The sequence below is a fragment of the Muscardinus avellanarius genome (assembly GCF_963383645.1).
Source record: "Muscardinus avellanarius genome assembly, chromosome: 19".
Lineage (NCBI taxonomy): Eukaryota > Metazoa > Chordata > Mammalia > Rodentia > Gliridae > Muscardinus > Muscardinus avellanarius.
Window position 1 is genome coordinate 32,870,613 of NC_137805.1, and position 22,875 is coordinate 32,893,487.

Below are 22,875 nucleotides of genomic sequence, written 5' to 3' on the forward strand. Positions count from 1 at the left end.
AAAATCCCATCTACTCTGCCATTGTACCTTATGTTTTGAAAGAATTTTAGATTTACAGGACAGGTATGTAGGTGGTACACAGAGGTCCTGAATATCTTTAGCAGAATAATTCCTAAGGGAAACTTTCTGAGTGAAACTAGGAACATCTTAATATCAGCCCACATTAATCTTCGTAGAGTTGAGCCGGGCGTGGTGGCGCGCGCTTGTCATCCCAGCATTCGGGAGGCTGAGACCAGAGGATCGTGGTTCTCGGCCAGCCTCAGCTACTTAGTGAGGCCCTCTGCAACTCAGTGAGATCTGGTTTCAAAATAAAGAATAAAAAATAGGGCTGGGGGTGTAGCTCGGAGGTAGAATGCCCCTGGGTTCCATCCCCAGACCTGCAAAAAAAAAAACAAAAAAAATCTTCATAGAGTTGTGTTGGTTTGCTTTAGGAAGCATTAATGAAGTGCCCACTATGTGTTGGGCTCTTGGTACCAGTGATGTTGAGGTTGGAAGCTGGTTTTGTCCTCTTTGAGAGGCTCATGGTCTGGTAGAAGCGTACACGTCTGCATTCAACAGTCACTGGTGTCTTGGGCCCGGGGTCAGCACTGAGTCTGTATTTCCATGACATCTCGGGAATCTTCTAAGATCTTTCCAGGGGCCCTTTGCACAACTGCCCCCCGTACTCTCCAAGCCCGGAGAATCAGAGGCTGGGTTTCTAGTGGGGGCTGTGTGTGAGCAGGTGCTGTGGCTGCCCTGCTCGGAGGGGAATGTTCAAGCAAAGAAAAGAACGGGCAGGGCGCCATATCTACCTGGTGCACACTCCCGAATCCCGCTGGGCTGGTCAGTCCATTGGCTCCTTGGTAGAGCCCCGCTGTGCCTGCAGGGGGAGGACAGGGCACAGGTTAGGATTCTCATGCCTGGAGGGGGAAGGGAGGAGACGGACACAACAGCAGCTGGGGTCTTTGAGGTCTGAGGCTGGGGTAGACTCTGTGACTTTGGTTACCAAATCTCTGAACCTTCAAAACAAGAAAACAAATAGCATCTTTTTTTTTTTTTTTTTTTTCAGTACTGGGGATGGAACCCAGGGGCATTTTACCTCCGAGCTATGCCCCCAGCCCTATTTTTTATTCTTTATTTTGAAAAGGGTCTCACTGAGTTGCAATGGGCCTCACTGAGTAGCTGAGGCTGGCCGCAAACCACGATCCTCCTGTCTCAGCCTCTCAAATGCTGGATTACAAGCGTACGCTACCATGTCCAGCTCAAATAACATCTTTTTATAAAGGGTTAGGGTGAGATATAAATAAAATAACATTCAATATAGATTGTGTATTTTTTTTTTGTTTGTTTTGGTGGTACTGGGGTTCCTGGAAGCCCTTGTACCTCCGGGCTACACTCCCAGACCTATTTTTACATTTTTTTTTTATTTGGAAACAGGGTCTCCTAAGCCAGCGCGCGGGGCTGACTTCGAACCTGCGCGATCCTCCTGTCTCTGCCTCCCAAGCGCGGGGATTACAAGCGTGCGCCACCACGCCCAGCTAGATTGTGTATTTTTAAAAATAAACTATTTTTAGAAATTGTGGTGAAATGTATGTCATGAAATAATACCTTTTTAACCAGCGTGTGTGCGCATGCGTTACTGTGGATTAAACGCAGAGGCATTTCACCTCCGAGTAGAAAGTGATGACAAGGTTTCACTAAGATAGCAGATTTCTCATCTGGAACCATGGAGTCCGGAAGCAATGGAATAACTTCTCTCAAGCGCTTTAAGAAAAGAACCATCAGCCCAGAATTCTATACCCTGAGACACTATACATCAGAACTGAAGGGAAAAAATCAGGGCATTCTCCAGTGAAGGGAAACTAAAAGAACCTGTTACAGCACACCTAAAGAACAGGCACCAAGAGCCGGGCGCGGTGGCGCACACTTGTAATCCCCACGCTTGGGAGGCGGAGACAGGAGGATCGCTCAGGTTTGAAGCCAGCCACGTGTGCTGGCTTAGGAGACCCTGTTTCCAAAGGGGGGAAAAAGGCACCAAGAGTTCTTAAAATAGAAAGGAGATTAATTTAGAAAACCTTGAGCCGGGAGTGGTAACGCACGTCTGTGATCCTAGTACCTAGAAGGCTGAGGCAGGAGGATTGCAGGTTTGAAGTCAGCCTCAGCCACTTAGTGAGACCCTGTTTTCAAAGAAAAAATAAAATTGGGTTGGAGGTGTAGCTCAGAGGTAGAATGGCCTTGTATTCGATTCCCCACACCAAAACAAAACAAAGCGGAAGTCACTGAGGGTGGTTCCTCTCTCTGGTCATGGAGCAGCTCTGTACACAGTTGGGCTGTTTGTTTCCTGTTGCTGTTAAATCTTAAGAGTTACTTTTTCAGCCAGGCGTGGTGGCGCACGCTTGTAATCCCAGTACTTGGGAGGCTGAGACAGGAGGATGGCAGGTTCACAGCCAGCCTCGGTCATTCACTGAGGCTCTCGGCAATCTAGTGAGACTCTGTTTCCACATAAGAAATAAAATCAGGCTAGGGGTGTGTAGCTTGGAGTAATATGCCTCTGGGTTCAATCGCCAGTAACAAAAAAAAAAAAAAAAAAAAGAAGAAGAAAAAAAAAAGGAATTACTTTTTCAAGTGTTTTGTGATGCTATAAAATATTTACCTGGTTCCAAAGTCAAATCTGCTGAATAAACTCTATTCATCTCGGGTGTGTGCTCTGGTAAGTTGCTTTCCCAGGGAGTTTGAGGGCACAGAAAAGGGTCCTGAATGCTGCCTGGGGTCAGGGAAGAATTCCTGGAGGAAATGACATCTAAACTAACCTCCAGGGTATAAAGAGGGGCCAGCCAGGCAAGGAGCGCAAGAAGCAGGAACACGGCCGCACGGGCCTTCTCTCCCGATCCCCATCACACGGCTGCTTAGCCGAGGCCCAGAGACCACAGAAGGGCCGCCCCGGGGCGGCACGCTGGGATCCTGCTCTGTCCTCAGTGGTGCATTCAGCAGGAGGTCGGGCCCAGCCTAGTCCATTCAAGGTCCCCTGTTTGGTCCTGGTTACCATGGCGACCCGCCTGCTGAAGCTCTGGGGCCCACCATCCCCAGGACGACCCCCGGAAGCCGTGTTTTCTATTGGGGCTTCTCTTTCCTGTCAACTTCCTGAGTGATGATGCAGGGTTGGAAACACACAGGCCACAGTCTCGTCCCTGCTCTAAAATAGCCTCTCACTTATTTTCATTTTGCGACCCCCGGTCGTCTGCAGAATGGCCGGCTGAACTTGTTACTTCTATGCTCTGTTGCTCCCTGGGCTGCAATGATTCTGGTGTGACGGATGCTGTATGGGTTTGTTTTTCAGTACTGTGGTAAATGACCCGAGTTAGGCTAACTTTATCAAGCAGAGGCGTTTGTGTAGCTCACAGATATGGAGGCTGACAGGCCTCCACCCCTTCCATTTGGCCTCTGGTGATGAGATCAAGGCAGATGTGTGAGCAGGGTCGACATCACGATGCCAGAGAGGACACCCAAAAAACCGCACAGGATCACGCTTTCTCTTCTTATAACAACCCGCTCAGGAGAACCAAGCCAGGAACCTCACCAGAATTACCTTAATTCCTTCCAACTACCGAAGGACCCACTGGGCCCCATCTCTTAAAGGCAACACCACCTCCCCAAACCACCATCCCAGGTTCAAAGCTGTCCACATGTGAATCTCTGGGGCGCAAACCACACCCAAACCACCCCAGATGTAGCTTTTTTTTTTTTTTTTTTTTTTTTTTTTTTTTTTTGGCAGTACTGGGAATGGAACCCAGAGACATTCTACTTCTGATCTGAGCTATACCCCAGCCCTATTTTTTATTCTTTATTTTGAAACAGGGTCTCACTGAGTTGCAAAGGACCTCACTAAGTAGCTGAGGCTGGCCACAAACCACGATCCTCCTGTCTCTGCCTCCCGAATGCTGGGATTACAAGTGTGCGCCACCACGCGTGGCTCAGCACAAGGTTGTTAAGCCCCATTTGTTCCCAATGTCTGCTTCTCTGGCAGGTGCCTGGTCCCTGGCCATGGGCCTTCTTCAGATAGCTCCTACCCAGGCTCCAGGGAGGGCCTCGGTGTGGCCCCCATCTCTGCGGTGAACATCCTCCTGCCAGCCCCACCCCAGCTTGTGTGTGGGTGTCCTCAGGATACAGTCCCAGGAGTGGGGCTGTCAGTCCCCAGATTGTTCAGAACTAAGTTCCCTGAGGATGGGGTAAGGACCCCAGCGCACCTGCCCTGTGCACGGTCCTTTCCTGGGTCCTCCCTCACCAGCACCGGCAGAGCCTGCTGCTGATTTCTGCCGTCCTAGGACTAACACAACATCTTCTTTCTGGTTTAAATTCACGTTTCTCGCTTGCTGGTGACTCTGGACATCCCTTCGTGGGCTTGGTGCCCTCCTGATTCCTTCTTTGTAATGAGATGCTGAGGGTTACCATAGAAACCCCTTCTCCCTTTCCGGAGCCAGGCCCAACTCTGACTCACCCAAACCCCGGAAGCTTTTCCCTTATGAGCATCAGCCTTATCAGGCAAATGACAACGAGGCGACCATGCCAGGATCGAGCTCTCCCACCTTCTCCAAGGCCAATCACTTGATCTGGCTTATCCGGGTGACTCCCCTCCCCACTTCGCCCTAGGAGGGGTTCCTCCTGGGGAACCGCAAGGCTGGCTCAAGCCCGCAGCCGAGCCCCGCAGCCCGGGCGCTCAGCCAGCCCCTGGGGCACTTGGCACAGGCCAGTGCCCACTGCAGCCCTTCTTGACTGACCTAAAAGTATCCTCATCATCTAGAGATTTGACATGGCACCCCAGTCAGGGCAAAGACAGCCTCGTGGATAATCCCGATCACAGGGACCCTGTCATCATTGGGAATCCGTGTCACAGTTCTGCTCCCCACAGTGAAGACCTGACGGCCGGGTCCACGGCGACACCCAAGCATGTGGGTTCCCACCTTCCCCAGTCGCTCTGATGCTTGTTATGGTTTGAAGCTGGAACATCCTCAGCAGCTCCTGTGCAGAGCCTGGTCCCCGACGCAGCAAGGGAGGGAGGGGGAGAGAAAGGAGAGATGGAGAGAGGAGAGAGAGAGGGGAGAGAGAGGAGAGAGAGAGGGGAGAGAGAGGAGAGAGAGAGGGGAGAGAGAGGAGAGAGAGAGGGGAGAGAGAGGATAGAGAGGAGAGAGAGAGGGGAGAGAGAGAACAGAGAAGAGAGAGAGAGGGGGGAGAGAGGGGAGAGAGGGGAGAGAGAAGAGAGAGAGGAGAGAGAGGAGAGAGAGGAGAGAGAGGGGAGAGAGAGGAGAGGAGAGAGGGGAGATAGAGAACAGAGAGGAGAGAGAGAGGGGGGAGAGAGGGGAGAGAGGGGAGAGAGAAGAGAGAGAGGAGAGAGAGGAGAGAGAGGAGAGAGAGGGGAGAGAGAGGAGAGGAGAGAGGGGAGATAGAGAACAGAGAGGAGAGAGAGAGGGGGGAGAGAGGGGAGAGAGAGGAGAGGAGAGAGGGGAGAGAGAGAGCGGTGAGAGAGGAGAGAGGAGAGAGGAGAGGGGGGGAGAGAGAGAGAGAGAGAGAGAGAAACCTTTCCCTCTGTTGTCAGGTCACAGCTACAAAAAAGCTATCCCACTGCCACTAAGGTATAATTGTGAAAGCATTCCAGGCCTGAGGGCTAAAGGCCTGAGGTCCGTGGGAGACCTGGCCAGTCATCAGTCAATACGTAAACGCTCCACCCACTCAGGTGCCCAGCCCCAGCCCAAATTCCAGAAAGGGATTTGCAGGGCCATCTCTCTGTTTGTTTGTTTGTTCGTTCCTTCCTTCCTTCCTTCCTTCCTTCCTTCCTTCCTTCCTTCCTTTCTTTCTTTCTTTCACCCAGAACACAAAGTGCCAGAGGCAGAGTTGCAGAGGGCCTCACTCAGTAGCCGAGGCTGTCTGTGAACCCGGCTCCTCCCGGCTCAGCCTCCCGAACGCAGGGATTGCACCGCCACGCCGGGCCGTGTAGGATCTTGAGGCAGAGCTGCGTACTGTGTTGGATCTGAGAGCCTGGGAAGGGGCGGAAGACAGCGGAGACCCCACCACGATCCATATCTTCTTCCCTGATGACTGTGGACCAGCGCTTGAATGTCCTCAGCCTCAGTTTCCCCGTCTGCAACACGGCGCTAAGCACAGTGTATTTATCTGGCTTCTGCTGAGCACTCAGTGAGATGCACGATAAAAACGCACAAAGAGGCCGAGCGTGGTGGCGCACGCCAGCCATCAGGGTACTCGGGAGGCTGAGACAGGAGGACCGCAGGTTCCAGGACAGCCTCAGCAAGTCGTGAGACTCTCGGCAACCTGGCGAGACCATTTTCAAATAAAAATGAAAGAGGACTGAGAGTGGAGCTCAGAGGTAGAATGCCCCTGGGTTCAATGTCCTGTAACACACGCACGCACACACACGCACACACACACACACACACACACACACACACACACACTCCTAGCTACGAGGCCTAGAGTATCTACAAGTGGTTGCTAGGATCGGCTGACACTCTGTGTGTGTTTAGAATTGCCAACAGAGGCCGGGCGTGGTGGCGCACGCTTGTCATCCCCGTGCTTGGGAGGCGGAGACAGGAGGATCGCGCAGGTTCGAAGCCAGCCGCGCGCGCTGGCTTAGGAGACCCTGTTTCCAAATAAAAATGTAAAAATAGGTCTGGGAGTGTAGCCCGGAGGTAGAAGGGCTTCCAGGAACCCCAGTACTACCAAAAAAAAAAAAAAAAAAAAAAGAATTGCCAACAGAGATGTCAAAACACTCCTCTTTCACGGATCCGCCATTTGGGGAAATTCAGGGGCATAAAAGCATTGAGAGGGTTAACAAGAGCCCCACGTGGGTAGCGCCAATCGGCAGAAGCTGATGGAAACAGGGCCTCGTGGACACACCGACTGAGAGGTCAGCTCTGGGACCGGCAGGGCCACGAGGCCCTGAGCCCGGGCGGGAGCCGTCCTGGCTGCAGTCGGGGTGTCCAGCCCGTTTTCACCATCTTGAACAGAGTCGCCGCGCACCGCAGCCCGCGAGCGGGCACCTCGGCCCCACGTGCGCCCCGTTCACATCTGGGTTTCATCAAAGGAGTAGCTCCATGTCACAAAGGCCTCATTCACAGGTAGCGAAAGCAAATTTAACTGGTCATAAAACAATCCGCATTCCTGGGAAGGCCCTTCCAGAGGGGCCACCCTGCCACGCTGTCTCTGCCACACAAGTCCGCAGGATGCCGGCAGGAGGGGCCTCCGAGGGGTGTGCGGCGAGGAGGAAGCCAGCGCTCGCCCAGCGGCGGCACGCACCGGGACAGAGCCGTCCCAGAGGCAGTGCAGGTGCCTGGATGAGCGTTGTCGCAGATCAGGGAGGCCACTCTGGGCTCACACAGGACTGGGCGTGGCTCTCTGCTCATTTCAGTTAATCAGAGGATTAACACATCTGGAAGGCCTGGGGGGGGGTCAGCTGCATACAGAGGTGGGGATAGCCCACTCCAGGTTAGGGGGAATGGTGAGTACAAAGGCCCTGAGGCCACAGGCAGAGGGGATGAGGAGGCAGGGGCTGAGTCTCTTTTCAGTCTCATGGAGGGCCTGGTGGAGACAGGTGTGTCACAGCAAGACACCGGGATTTATTTCTGTTTGCAGTGGGAAACCCTGAATTTAGGCTTTTCTTTTCCTTTTTGCAGTACTAGGGATAGAAGCCAGGGGCATTGCACCTCTGAGCCGCTCGCCGTGGAGCAGAACGCTGAGACTCATTCCTCGGCTGGCTGCATTTTGTCACCCACTTTTCATCCCCTCTCGGTCTCTCCTCCCCCCTTTCCAGCTTCTGGGACCTCTGTCTGCTCTTCTCTGCGACATCCACGTCAACTCCATCTTGCAGAGGCTCAGGCTAAGCTCCTGGCCCTACGTCCAAAGGTCCTCGGCTCCCATGGCCTCTGTCCGGCATCTCTCTCCTCCCCTGGCCAGCACCCATTCTCAACTCAGCTTTTGGGGCAGGGGATCTTTCTAAAATCCGGGTGCAGCGGCCCACACCTGTGATCCCAGCACTTGGGAGGCCGAGACAGGAGGATGGCAGGTTCCAGTCCAGCCCTAGCAACTTAGAGAGACCCTGTTTCAAAATAAACCAGTACAGCCGGGCGTGGTGGTGCAAGCTTGTAATCCCTGCGCTTGGGAGGCTGAGACAGGAGGATCGCGCAGGTTCGAAGCCAGCCTCAGCTACTTAGTGAGTCTCTCAGCAACTTAGTGAGACCCTGTTTCCAAATAAAATAGAAAATAGGTTTGGGAGTGTAGCTCAGAGGTAGAGAGCTTCTGGGTTCCATCCCCAGTACCACATATATAAACAAATAAATAAATTGTAACACGCTGTGTTCACTGGCTAAGTTTAAGATGACTCCACAAATTCTTGTGCCTGCACCAGATGTAACAGCAAGTCTTGCTGGGTTGCTGAGGGTCTGGCTAAGTTGCTGAAGCTGGTCCTGAACCTGCGATCCTCCTGCCTCAACTTCCCGAGTACTGGGATCACAGGTGTGAGGCTTCGTGTCCGGCTGAATGACTTGCTCTGAACGATGGTCACCAATTGCCGGACAGCCGCCGTGTGCCAGGCGCTGGGCTGAGCCCTTGTGCAGTTACCATCCCTCCACTTAACCAGGAAAACGTCAGAAGTTGATTCTCTTGAAAAGGCTTCGGCGATGTCTCCTGAGCACCTACTACGTGCTGGTCTTTCTAACACATTGAGGACAGGGCAATGTGCAAAACAGCAGACATCTCTGCTCTGCAGCGTGGATGCCGAGCAGGAAGGGCCCATGAGCAGCAGGTCCAGAGATGTGTCGGGGTGAAGACCTGCGGCCAACCGCGGCACGCAGAGGCACCTGGAAGAGCTGGGGTGCGGGCAGGTGTCTGGGGAGGCTCCTCGTCTAAGGACTGGCCGGAGAGAAGAACCTGGAGGCCACTGGAACACCTAACTCATGGACCATGAGGGGGAGAGCGGGCGTCTGAGGCTGGACCGTCTGTCTCGGGGCTGCTGGATCTCATCTTCAATCTTTCCTTCCTCCAACCAGCTGTCATTTCATCCCCCTGAGAGGCTCGAGAACAGTTCGAGAGGTGTTTGATCTGACTTAGCTAGAATTCCCCTCTCCACTTCGTTCTGAAGCACTGGGTTCCGGTTCCCGGCATCAGAGCGCTGCAGGCGTTTGGTTGGGGTGGCATCTGGGGACACCAGCCACGTGCCTGCATCTGTGCTGCACTGGCAAAGCCCCCGGGGTGCCTTCTCATGACTCCCCAGAAGCCCATGCTCAGCAAAGAGGCCAGGAACCACCCTGGGGCAGACAGAGGCCGACATCTGGCTGGCGATGGGGTGGCCGTCCAAAAAGCTGTGATCCGGTCTCTGGTCTAAAGTTTCCTGGCAGTAAAGACAGCCTTCTCTAAATCGATACTTTTTCAAAGAGAGAGGTCAAGTGCTCACCACAGTGACCTCCCACGGCAACCGTGAACGCCCTGCAGGCTCACAAATCTCCCATCTGTCCACCCCGGCCGGGCGAGGAGCCCAAAAGGCTGCACGGTGCTCAGGTCGGCTTTGGGAGTGACGGCTCGCCGTCTCCGCCAGGGAGTCGCTCCTTCCAACTGTTTACCATTAGGAATAATGTTCTCTCCACAGGCCTGTAAATTCCAAAAGGGTCTGATAATGCACCCAGGAGGATAGGGACTTCGCTTATGCACGAGCCGCAGCTCCCCTCAGCGGTCTCCTCCGTCCAGATCAAAGCCTTCTCGTCCTGGGTCCTAACAGCTGTAACCCACTCCTTGCCCTTAAACTTCACCTTGCTTTTAAAGGTTTGATGGTCAGAGCAGCTGTGGACCTCGGCTTTCATCTCTGCTGGATTTATTTCCCCTTCTCTGGTCACCTCTTCCAAACTTCATAGAGTAAATGGTTCCCCAAGTCCCGGAATTTGGGGTGTCCCTCCACTTCAGCCATCAGTAGAGGGTGTTTTAAAAACCTTCTTATAATTAAGAGGGGTGTTTGCATTTGCTGCGTTCATCAGAGATACTGGGTCACTTTGTGATATTTAACATTGTACAGGGTGTGGTGGGAGGTGAATACCTGTAATCCCAGGAGTTGGGAGGCTGAAACAGGAGGATTGCATAGTCAAGGCCAGCCTCAGCGACTCTGTGAGGCTCTCAGCAACTTAGAGAGACCTAATTTCTTTCTTTCTTTCTGGGCTACACTCCCAGACCTATTTTTTATATTTTTATTTGGAAACAGGGTCTCTTAAGCCAGCACGGCTGGCTTTGAACCTGCGCGATCCTCCTGTCTCCGCCTCCCAAGTGCGGGGATTACAAGCGTGCACCACCACGCCCGGCAGAGAGACCTAATTTCAATGTTAAAATTAACTGCCAGGTGTGGCGGTGCCCATCTCTAACCCCAGTACTTGGGAGGCTGAGACAGGAGGATCGCAGGTTCGTGGCCAGCCTCAGCTACTTAGTGAGGCCCTCCATAATTTAGTGAGACCCTATTTCAAAATTAAGAATAAAAGATAGGGCTGGGGAAGATGGCGACTGATAAAAGCAGCGTTTACGAGTCCTGCTAAAACTCGATCTCTGTTGTCACAAAATCAGCTCTTTTATAGCCAGAAAACACTTGCAACAGAGAAATAAAAAATGTAAACACAAGGGACAGAGAAAAAACGACTAGAAGAACAACCAGAGACCAGAAAAGAAATCAAGCCTGCAATGTGGCAGCAGAGTCGCGCCGGCACCATCTTCCCTCACAGCACCAGGCTCCAGAGAGGAAAGGTAAACAAGGAGCTGAAGTGAGCAGCTGCGGATCATTCGGGTTTAATTCAGCAGTTCTTTAAGTGCAAAGAATGCCTAAAACTCTCAGTGGCCAAGCTCATCACGCCTTCCAGGGACTCAGAATGGAGCTCAAAACCAGAAAAGAAATACGCCAGCCTCACGGGCGAGGGCGTGGTAGCGGCGCCATATTGCCAGCACGGACAGCGAGTTTACCGCGCACCATGACAGCTCCTGATCAGTGCGCAAATAACCGTGAGTGTAATTGCGGCCCCTAAAGGAGAAATCCCAACACTGCACTCCCAGGGACTTGCGCAGCTTTGATAATCTCCCTGGGTCTGAGATTTTGCAGTCCAACCCAGTGAAGGAGTAGCAGTGGCAGAGATACCACACCCTAGTCGCAGCTCCCCGTGGGAAAACGCCCAGCCTGGCACCCCCACGGTCTTGCGCAGCCTCGATTAACTCCCTGCGTCTGAGACTTTGTGATACAACACAGTAAAGGAGTAGTGGCAGCTGAGATTACCACAAACTTGAGATCCAGAGCACCCTAAGTGAAGTCTCAGTGACCCAGGGAAGGCACAAAATTCTGAAATCATGGGAAAGAGGAACAACAATAGAGCAATGAATGCCCACAACCCCATATTATCAGAACCTGATAACACAGAATTTCCGAGATCTCCAGAAGATCAAGTCAGGAATATAACAGTAGAAATAATACAGGACCTTCAAAAAGAATTTAGAGAGAGTCTAAAAAAGATAAAGGAGGCAATCATTGAGGTAAAGGCCTCAATTTAAAGTATAAACAATCGATTAGACCACATGGAGTATAGAATCTGGCTCCCAGAAGATGATCACTCCAAAAACGAACACATAATTTATAACTTAAAAAAAAAATCAGACAGCAGGAATCTGACATTGAAAAAATATGGGCCTATTTTAAGAGAGCTAACCTAAGAATAATCAGAATACAGGAGGGAAAAGAAGGTGAAACCAAAGGGATCAACAATCTCTTCAAAGAAATAATAGCAGAAAAATTTCCAAACATATAGCAAGAGGTCGATACACAGGTCCAGGAAACTTATAGAACTCCCTTTAGATAGGATCGGAGAAGAGGATCCCCACGCCACATAATTGTCAAAATGACCACTGTGGAAGCCAAGCAGAGAATCTTAAAGGCAACAAAAACAAAGGGCCAAGTGACATTCAGAGGCAAACCAATTAGAATCACTCCAGACTTCCCAAACCAAGTCATGAGAGCCAGAAGGGCTTGGAGTAACATATTCCAAACTCTGAAAGAAAACAACTTCCAGCCAAAAATTTCCTACCCAGCAAAACTTTCTATCAAATTAGATGGGAAAATAAGAAGCTTCCATGACAAACAGAAACTGAAGGAATTTATGTCTTCAAAACCAGCGCTAGAGAAAATACTCAAAGAGATTAACTACAAAGAAGAAATAGGTAACACACACCAGAACCAGAGAAACAAGATTTTCCATCCAGCAGACAACTAAGATTGGTTATCTTTGGAGACTCATTATTTATGTTAGTCTTTTACCTATCTCTAAATTGTATTGTTTGCCTTTATTGTTGTTAATTTTTAGGATTTCTAGTTGGAATATTAATATACCTTCAGATATAGCATTTGGAAATATTTTATCCCATTCTATCAGTAACTTAACTCTGTTTACATTGTCTTTGGATATACAATTTTTTTTTTATTTTTTAGGAAGTTTGTTTATTCTTTTGTTGCCTGTGCCTCTGAAATCATATCCAAGAAATCACTGCCAATTTCAATGTTGTGAAGTTTTACGTCCCAGGTTTTCTTCTAAAAGTTTATAGTCTTAAGATTTACATTTAGGTCTTTTATCTATTTTGAGTTAATATTTGTATATGGTGTTAGGTAAGGGTCCAATTTTATTCTTTTTCATGTAATTATTATTTTTCAACAATATTTAGTGAAAAGATTATTATTTCCTTCACCAAACATTCTTGGAAATCTTGTCAAAAATAACTTGACCATAGATGGAAGAATTTATTTCTAGGCTTTTTATGTTACTCCACTCGTTTATATGTCTGCCTTTATAGCAGTACTACACTGTTTCAATTATTATAGCTTTATAAGGTTTGAAATCAGAAAATGTACATCTTCTAGCTTTGTTCTTTTTTGAGATTGTTTTGGGTATTTAGAGTTCATATATCAGGTTAGGATAGATTTTTTCTGAAAAATAAATAAATATATGATAGTTTCACCTTAAAAAAAAAGAAAATAATATCATCTGGTAAGAAAGAAAGCAAAAAGAAATATTGAAATCTTATCTCTAAGTGATAAAAAGCTTGATATCAGACAAAGGAATCTGTTATTTGAGATTACCATTGTTAATTTTGGATAAATTGCTATAATATTAGATGTCAACCACCAAGCCAAGCATGGGAAGGAGGGATGGGGAGGGAATGGGGTGGGGATTGGGTAGGGGCTAACTGGGCGATGTGTATGTCTACAAAAGTTTTTTTTTTTTATCCCATTATGATGTATAAATACAGTGTACCAATAAAATAAAAAAAAGATAGGGCTGGGTGTATAGCTCAGAGGTCAAATGCCCCTGCATTCAATCCCTAGTACCACCACCACAATAAATAAATAAATAAATAAATAAATAAATAAGTAAATGAATGAATGAAATTTAAAAATTAGCTATTTGCTTTTTGTATGAAGAAAGCAGTTAAAATAGGGGCTCGGGGCAGGCCCTGCCCGCTGAGGACCACACCACTGGTGATAAGATACCTCTGCACTGTGGAGCCCGAGAGAGATGAACTCTTCACTGAGGGCCCAACCTCGCCCACGTGACTTTCTGGTCCAAAATTACACACAAGCTCAGGCTAATCACAAGGGGGCATCAGAAGACATTCCCGAATGGAGGAGCAGATCCCTAAGTAGCCGACCATTGATCTCACACGTCAAGGCCGTGAGCAGTGAGGAAGCCTACAGGTGCGGCAGACGAAGACTAGAGAGAGACATGATGGCCACAAGCCAGGTGGGACCCTCGGCTGGATCACGGCTTGGAGAAGGGACCTGGGCCGGGTGCAGCGGTGCAGGACTGTACTCCCAGTATTGGGAGGCTGAGACAGGAGGCTTGCGGGTTTGAGGCAAGCTTCAGAAATTTATCGAGACTCTGTTTCACAAATAAACAAATAAACAGATAGGCTGGAGGTAAGCTGGGCGTGAGACCCAGACAGGAGAAGGGCGGGTAGGGACCAGGCCGGGGCTGGAGCCAAGTGTCCCTAAGCCAATTGCCCCACTTCACATCTGTGACCTCTCAGACGGTGAGTTTAAGCCCCTCAGTGTGGGGGGCTTGTCATTGCAGTTCAGAGAATCCTCTTGCCCTGGTCCTCCCGCCCCTTCTCAGTTGGAGGCCAGAGAGTGGCAGGCCCGCCCGACTGTCCGCCTGGCCCCACACCTCCCTGGTCCCCTCGGCTCCGCTGCCCTGGTCTCTGCTGCTCCTCAGAGCCGGTGCCTTCGCAGGGGCTGTTCCTGTCTGAAATGCCCTTCCTGCCCTTCCTGGCCGCTTTCCCCTCCCAGCCTCTTTCCTGCTCCCGCTGCACCTGGCCCCGCCCCTCGCTGGTGCTATAGACTAGAGAGGTGCCCAATGGCCACGAGCCAAGTAGCACCCTCCGTCTTTCCACCACTGCCTGAAACACCATGGATTTTACTCAATTTTAAACATCACAGGCCTCATGTATCTTTCTGCGAGGATGTAAGCCCTGTAAGTACAGAGTTTATGTGTTTAGTCTCTGCCGCAGCCCTGTGAACCAGAGCGTAGAGGATGCTGGGAGTTGGTACCGGACAGCTGGAGGGGGTGTCACTGGGGCAGGCCCTCCCGTCTGCATCCCTGCGCTGTGACTATCTTAGGGCCAGTGGCAGAGGGGACTGGGGTGGCCGATCAGCTGACCTTTAGCTAGCGTGGGCATCCTGGCGCACGCAGGCGGGCCCCACTCAATCACGGGGGGTTTAGAAGTGGGGGAGGAGGCTGGCTCCAGACAGGGAGGGAGGGGTGACACTCTAGGGGTGCGACTGCTAACTGTTACCTCCTGGCGAGGTGGCGGGCTCCTATCGCCCACATCTGACAAACGTGGATACTGAGGCAGCCGACAGAGCCGGGGCCCTCAGGTGAGCGGGCTCAGAGGCCACCTGGGCACGCGGGTGACCTGCGGTAGGGCGTGCAAAGTTGTAGAGCCCACTGAAAGGGAATAAAGACAAGAACTTTGCCTGGAGCAGAGTCCTGGGCTGTACCGCGATCCTCCTGTCTCGGCCTCCCCAATGCTGGGGTTACAAGTGTGCGCCACCACGCCCGGCCAGGATCGCAGGTTTGAGGCCAGCCTCAGCAACATAGCGAGGCCCTGTATCAAAATAAAAGAATAAAATAGGGCTGGGGGTGTAGCTCTGAAGTAGAATGCCCCTGTATTCAATCCCCAGTAACACACACACACACACACACACACACACACACACACACACACACTAAAAGCTCTCTCATCAAAAAAACATGACTGTATATCAAGCCCTGCATTGCTAAATCTGTTTGCACAGCTCCCTGGCCTCCTCTGGCAGAGACACAATGGCTACATGCCCGGGAACAGAGGGGTGATTGGAAATGGCTCTCTCTATTGTAATAACACGGGGTTGTAACACATCGGAACACCAACAGCCTGTCTTTATTTTAAAATGTGATTCTTTGGTCATCGGGGAGTTCCTGCATTAACTTTGATTATTTTATTTTTATTTATTTATTTTTGTAGTACTGGGGATTAAACCCAGGGCACGCTACCACTGAGCTACACCCCTGGACTTGTGTTTTGCTTTGTTTTGGAACAAGGACTCGCTGAGTTACCGTGCGCTGGCCTTGAACCTGTGATCCTCCTGCCACCGTCTCTCAAGTCCTAGGATTTTAAGTCTGCTCTCCCACGATCAGCTAACTTTGCTTTATTTTTTATTTATTTTATTTATTTATTTTTGGTGGTACTGGGGTTCCTGGAAGCCCTTCTACCTCTGGGCTACACTCCCAGATCTATTTTATATTTCTTATTTATTTGGAAACAGGGTCTCTTAAGCCAGCGCGGCTGACTACGAACCTGCGCCATCCTCCTGTCTTGGTCTCCCAAGCGCGGGGATTGCAAGCGTGCGCCACCACGCCTGGCTGCTAACTTTGTTTTAAAGAGTGCAGTGCAGCCCGGCACGGTGATGCTCGGCTGTAATCCCAGTACTTGAGAGGCTGAGACGGGTTCGAGACCAGCCTTGGCAATTCAGAGAGCCCCTCAGCAACTTATTGAGTGATAAGTCGGGCCCCTCCCCTCCCCCATGTGATCTCGCAGCGGGAACAGGAGGCGGGACCCCGGAAGCCAGAGGCAGAGATATCGCGAGACTTCAGGTGCCGCGAGAGAATCGGCATGCCTATAAAACATTGGTGCCTCCGATCCACCACTTGACTCTGCGCAACTCTCCAACGCGTGGCCCGTCAGTCCCTTCCGCCACGGCCGGCTGACTCTCTGGAGGTGCCGGGTCGGGCCCGAATAAAACAGCGGTCTCTGATAACCCGGTTGGTGTTTTCGCCTCCCTCCTCAACTCTCTGACTCTATTTTCAACCTTCCAGTGAGACTGTTTCAAAAAAAACAAAACAAAAATAAATAAAAAGGGGCTGGGGGTGGAGCTCAGAGGGAGAAGGCCCTGGGTTCAATGTCTAGTATTCAAAACAACGCAAAGCACAGTTGTCTTAGTTCTGAGCACCTTTGGCACTCTGGCCCCTGGGCCAGTTCCCTCTTCTCCTTGCGCGGCCCGGATCCCCCCGGCTCTGTGACGCCCTCCCTGGAGACTCAGTTTCCTTATCTGTCAGATGGCACCGACTGGCTCCAAGTAGCGAAATGAAGCCCATGCGGAGGGGCGCAGGCCAGGGCTCAGCGGGCCCGGCCCCGGGCGCCCCGTCAGTGCCGCAGTATATTTATTTATTTTGGTGGTACTGGGGGTGGAACCCAGGGGCTTTTCTACCTCTGGGCTATACGCTCAGGCCTATTTTATATTTTTTATTTGGAAACAGGGTCTCACTAAGTTGCTGAGAGCCTCACTCAGTAGCTGGGCTGGCTTCCAACCTGTGCGACCCTCCTGTCTCCGCCTCCCGAGCGCGGGGATGACGAGCCTGCGCCACCGCGCCCGGCCAGATCCTTAACTTCTGATATCTGTTTCTGCCACTAACTCGGCCATCGATTCATGTTGTGATGAAGCTGGAGATCGCTAGATATTTGTCAATTCAATGCAGATGTCAGCACACTACGAGGCGGAGCTGCTCGGGGTCCCGGCTGCCACTTGCACGGGGAACAGAGGTGTCCTCTGCAGAGACATCTATTAGGAACCCCCTCACCCCCAGGGGACGGGGGACCGGCGGTGGCGGACAGAAGGGACTGTTTTAAAAACAATAAAGTCGATTCGCCATGGTCGGCCTCCGTGTTTGGAGATCTTTGAAAGAGATATGGCGTGGCTTGGGGAGGGGCGGCGGGACGAGGGCTATTTTCACTGTACAGCGGGAGCCCTGACCTTTGCCGGCGGCGGCCTCTCCCCCTGAACTTGCCGGGTCCGGACCGCCTGCGCCGCCGCCAACATCTCAGACTGAGACTAATTCGAGACAGCTGAGCGCGGGGGGCCTTCTCCGGCCCCTTGAGCCTGGGTGGTTTCAATTTTTGCCAAGCCCAGCCACAGGAGGGATGGAGCGCGGCCCTCATGCGGGGGCTCTCGCCCCCCGGGACCCCGGCTGGGTGATGCTGCGGGTTGGACTGCGTCCCCCGAACAGAGACGTTCCCAAGCTCCTGTGGCCGCGTCCTCATTTGGAAACAGGGTCTTTGCAGACGTAATGAAGTTGAGACAAGGCCGGACCAGATAAGGGCGTCCTCATGGGAAGAGGGAAATTTGAACTTCGAGGCACAAGGTAAAAGTGTGTGTGTTGGAGGCAGGAATGGCACAGGCTGCTCGAGATGAAAGTACCAGAGGACCTTTGCTGTGCCGCCGACCTTCCGGGTCCTGGCTCTGCCCAGCAGCTCCAGGGTGTGGCAGCCAATCTCCAGGCATAGTGAGCGGGTCACGCAGCACAGACGTTAAACCCTCAGCTACAGCAAGTTCTAAGAATCTGAGTCCCTGCGAACATGGAGTTCTCTGTGAGCCTTTTTTTTTTTAATTTGTGGTGCTGGGGATAGAACCCAGGGGCATTCTACTCTGAGCTACACTCCCAGCCCTTTTGAATTTTTTTAAATTTTCAAATAGGATCTCTCTAAGTTACAGAGGGCCTTGCTAAGTTGCTAAGGCTGGCCTCGAACCCGTGATCCTCCTGTCTCAGCCTCCACGAGTACTGGGATTACAGGCGTGCACTATCACACCATGTCTCTGTTTCGGGTCACTAGATCAGCGAGAGACCCTAGCGCCCTAAAGGCTGGCCAGCCGCGGGGGCTCAAAGGTGCAGCTGCCAGGAGGGGCCTGGGCTCTGGTTTGGGGCCGTGTAGTTTTTGAGCAGCCAGGCTTTGGGGGCTGCAATTAGGGCTGGAGGGGTAGGGACCACAGTCTGGTCAGACCTGGCGAGGCCCCTGCAGAAGCTGGAGGGCTTCCTGGTTGGCAGAGGGAGACAGACACTCATGCACGCACACATGCACGTATGCACACACATATAAGATTCTTTTTGTGTGTGTGTGTGGTGTTGAGGCTTGAACCCAGAGGCATTCTACCTCCAAGCCACACACCCAGCCTGATTTTTTATCTATTATTATTATTATTATTATTATTATTACTACTTGTGGTATTGGGGATTGAACGCAGGGGCATTTTACCTTCGAGCGACGTTCCAGCCCTACTTTTTTATTCATTATTTTGAAACAGGGTCTCACTGAGTTGCAGAGGGCCTCACTAAGTCGCCAAGGCTGGCCTCAATCCTGTGATCCTCCTGTCTCAGCCTCCCGAGAACTGGGATTATAGGTATGTGCATACGTGATTTAAAATAAATACCTGAAATTTAAGAAGTGGTATAAAAAGGCAGCTGGATTTGAGTCTGCAGAATCAGGCTGCCTGTCTGGGACACACAGAAGCTACTGAATATACAATAAAACCACCCTCAGAAATCGGAAATTCCCTGCAGGTCTCCTGGCTCAGGACAAGGAGTCCAGGGCCCAGGGCTGATGAGCTCCGATCCCGTCGCCACCGTCCAACAGAGGAGAGGACGAAAGCTCATTCTCAGCTTCTCCTGCACGGAGGTGGAGGCGAAGTGTGTGTGTGTGTCTGTCTGTCTGTCTGTCTCTCTCCCAGCATGCAGCTCCCTGCCTGGGGCCATCCTGCCCTCTTCATTATTTCTCTCAATCCCTGCACAGAAGGCTTGGCTGCCACAGCCCAGAGCGCGCGGGATTCTCTCCTTTCATCTTCTGATCCGCCGTGACAGGGACTGCGCCTTGAACCGGGACCTCCACTTCGGAGCGTTTGTCCTCCTTATCTTTCAAATTTGGTTCCTTGCCGGGCGTGGTGGTGCAAGCCTGTGATCCTGGCACACGGGAGGCTGAGAAAGGAGGATCACAGGCTTGAGGCCAGCCTCAGTGACTTAAGTGAGGCCCTCGGCAACTTAGAGAGACCCTGTTTCAAGATAAAAAGCAGCACAGGGCTGGGGGTGTAGCTCAGAGGCAGAATGCTCCTGCATTCAATCTCCAGCACTACAAATAACAAATAAATAAAATTAGTTAATAAAAATGAATACATTTGGTTCCTCGTGTTTTCCGTCTTCTGGGTGCCCTGCCCCTCCCGTCAGCGTCAGGTGGAGAGATTTACTCGGGTGTTTTCCTGTCACCTCTGGGAGTGCAGGCCTCGGGGTGGGCTAAGTTCTTCTTTCATTGAGACATCAGAAATAAATGCACTCGCCGGTGCGGTGGCGCACGCTGGTCATCCCAGCATTCGGGAGGCTGAGACCGGAGGATCCCGGTTCGCGGACAGCCTCAGCTACTTGGTGAGGCCCCTGGCAACTCAGTGAGACCCTGTTTCAAAATAAAGAATAAAAATTAGGGCAGGGGGTATAGCTCGGAGGTCGAATGCCCCTGGGTTCCATCCCCGGTACCGCAAAAAATAAAAATAAATAAAATATAAAAAATAAAAGATAAACAGAAGGCCCTGGGTGTTCCTTCAGGCGTGGAAGAATGAGCTGGATGATTCTAGAATTTTCTGGGTCCTGGAAGGTATTGACATAGGCGCGGCCCAAGAACGGCTCTCTGTGCCGCCAGAACGGAAGGGGCGGCGTGAGCCAGCGTCGCGCCTGCCGAGGACTCGCTCCTGGGCTCTTGCGCCCGTTCCCTCCGCTCACCGCTCAGCGGGCAGCTGGGCTTTCTAAGCTGCAAACCAGATCGCCGTCCCTGTTTTAAAGCCCCCATGGCTTCCTGGTGCGCCCCAGACACGATCCACGCGCCCACCCGGCTCTGCGAGGTCCCCGCCACCTGCCGGGGACCCTCAGGCCGCGTCAGTGCGGGACACAGGGGCGTCCGTCTGTCGGTGCCAGGCGTCTGTCCTGAATGACGAGAGGATCTATTCTGCCTCACATTCACGGCTACCCTCTGCCCTCCCAGTGTTCACCAAGTCAAGAGGTGGCTCTTTAAACATTTTTAAATTTTATATTTATTTTTTTGCCGGGCATGGTGGCACACGCTTGTAATCCGCCGAGACAGGGGGATGGCAGGTTTGTGGCCAGCCTCAGCTACTTAGTGAGGCCCTTTGCAACCTAGTGTGACTCTGCTTCAAAATAAAGAATAAAAAATAACAGCTGGGGTGTAGCTCGGAGGTAGAATCCCCCCCTGGGTTTAATCCCCAATACTGTAAAAATTTTTTTGGGTGGGAGAGTCATTAGGGATTGAACCCAGGGGCATTCTACCTCTGAGCTACACCTCCAGCCCTTTTTATTTTTATTTTTATTTTGAAACAGGGTCTCACTCAATGGCTGAGGGTCTCACATAAGTGGCTCAGGCTGGCCTCCAACCTGCAGCCTCCTATCTCAGCCTCCCAAGTGTTGGGATTATAGGTGTGCACAACCACATCTGGCTGCTTTCCCAATGCAGTAGCCATATTTACGTTATCGTTCACTGAAATGAGAAACCATTAAAGTTCAATGCCTCATTTACTGGGGTCACCCGTCAAGTGCTCAGCAGGCTCCCCAAGGCTAGCCGCCGGCCACCAGACTGCAGGGTGCAGCCGCAGAACTTTTCCATTATCTGGAAAGTTCCATCAGACTGCATCGTCTGAATGAGTGGTTAACCGAAGCGCCCCGATGCTCAGATCAACCCTCACTCTCCCGGGCTGATTCCTCCTGTCCTCTCCAGGACTTGAGCAAATCAGATTCGTCAGAAGCAGAGGAAAGACCATCCGTGTGACCTCCCCGCGTCCTAAAGGCGGAAGGATTCAGGTCAAGCCCAGGGCGAAGGTGTGTGGCAGCCAATCTCCAGGCATAGTGAGCGGGTCACGCAGCACAGACGTTAAACCCTCAGCTACAGCAAGTTCTAAGAATCTGAGTCCCTGCGAACATGGAGTTCTCTGTGAGCCTTTTTTTTTTAAATTTGTGGTGCTGGGGATAGAACCCAGGGGCATTCTACCCCCAGGTGTGGGGGTGCGTGGGGCGAGAGTGACCCACACTGGAGACGCTGATTCACACCAGGAAACGCGGCCTCAGCCCGGGGAGCCCGGCCTCCCCCACCCAGCCTTGATGGTCTCAGTGAGATCAGACTGACTTTGCCCGCTCAAAACCGGCTGGGCCAGGGCAGCCTGGAAGTAACCGCTGCCCAGGAGACACAGACGGGGCACCCCAGCCCGGGAGTCACCGCTGCCCAGGAGACACAGACGGGGCGCCCCAGTCCGGGAGTCACCGCTGCCCAGGAGACACAGACGGGGCGCCCCCAGGAGCGGGCCACCGGGCTCCAGCCTGTGTCGCCCCGGCCGCCGCTCAGATCCCGGGGACACGCCGAGTGGACGCGGGAGTGGGACCCAGAGGCCATCTGTGTGGCTCCCCGGGTCCACTCCTGGCTTGTCGTTTGCCTGTTCTGTTGCTGACCCCAGGCCCTGAAGGCCAGTCAGGAGAACACTGAGCCACATTGTCAGATGTAAGTAAGAGGACCCGCCCGGCACAGCGGCCCTGCTCGAGAGAGCCCAGAGGCGGCCGTGAAACCAGCTGCTGATACTAAGAAGAAGAAGGTGTCACGCTGAAACGTAGGGTTAGGGACGGTCTTGAAAGACCAGGATACCTGCCTGGCCTGGGTGCACCGTGGGTTGGCAGCAGCGGACGGAAGCCAAGCAATGCCCTCTGGGGGCTGCCGCAGTCCCCACCGCTCCCTACAACACCCACCTGGCTCGCGTCCCTCTTTCAGAGTCCCTGCAAGACCAGTGTACTATCTGTGCTTGAAGCCCTGATTTAGAAAAGCCACCTCCCAGAACAGGTTCAATTCACAGGACTGTAGGATCATTTTTAAAATTAATTAATTTAGCTAATTAATTTGTTTTGTTTTTGTGCTACTGGGGATTGGACCCAAGGGTGTTCTACTGAGCTCTACCTCCAGCCCTATTTTATTCTTTTATTTTGTTTATTTTTTTTCTTGAAGTACTGGGGATGGAACCCTGGGGCATTGCACCTTCGAGCTATACCCCCAGTCCTATTTTTTAGTCTTTTTATTTATTTATTTATTATTATTATTATTATTATTATTATTATTATTATTATTTTGCGAGTCTTGGAATAGAACCAAGGAGCATTCGACCTTCGAGCTACAACCCTCTACCCTATTTTTAAAATTCTTTATTTTTATTTATTTATTGATTGATTGGTGGTACTGGGGATGGAACCCTTCTACCTCCGGGCTACACTCCCAGACCTATTTTATATTTTATTTGGAAACAGGGTCTCTTAAGCCAGCGCGGCTGGCTTCGAACCTGCGCGATCCTCCTGTCTCCGCCTCCCAAGCGCGGAGATTTACAAGCGTGCCCACCACGCCCGGCTTTATTCTTTATTTTGAAACAGGGTCTCACTAAGTTGCAGAGAACCTCACTAAGTAGCCAAGGCTGTCCGTGAACTCAGATCC

The 22,875-nt window shown here is 51.7% G+C and overlaps 1 protein-coding gene across 1 annotated transcript in view; it reads right to left on the bottom strand.

Annotated features, from left to right (window-relative positions):
- Positions 1-22,875, bottom strand: part of EYA2 (EYA transcriptional coactivator and phosphatase 2) — a gene marked incomplete at its 3' end in the record, with an annotated part of 105,439 nt that overhangs the window by 68,103 nt on the left and 14,461 nt on the right. Inside the window, exon 3 of the mRNA XM_080716254.1 lies at positions 792-853. Within this exon, the coding sequence (XP_080572380.1) occupies positions 792-853 (62 nt within the window). The remainder of the gene's footprint in view (positions 1-791; positions 854-22,875) is intronic.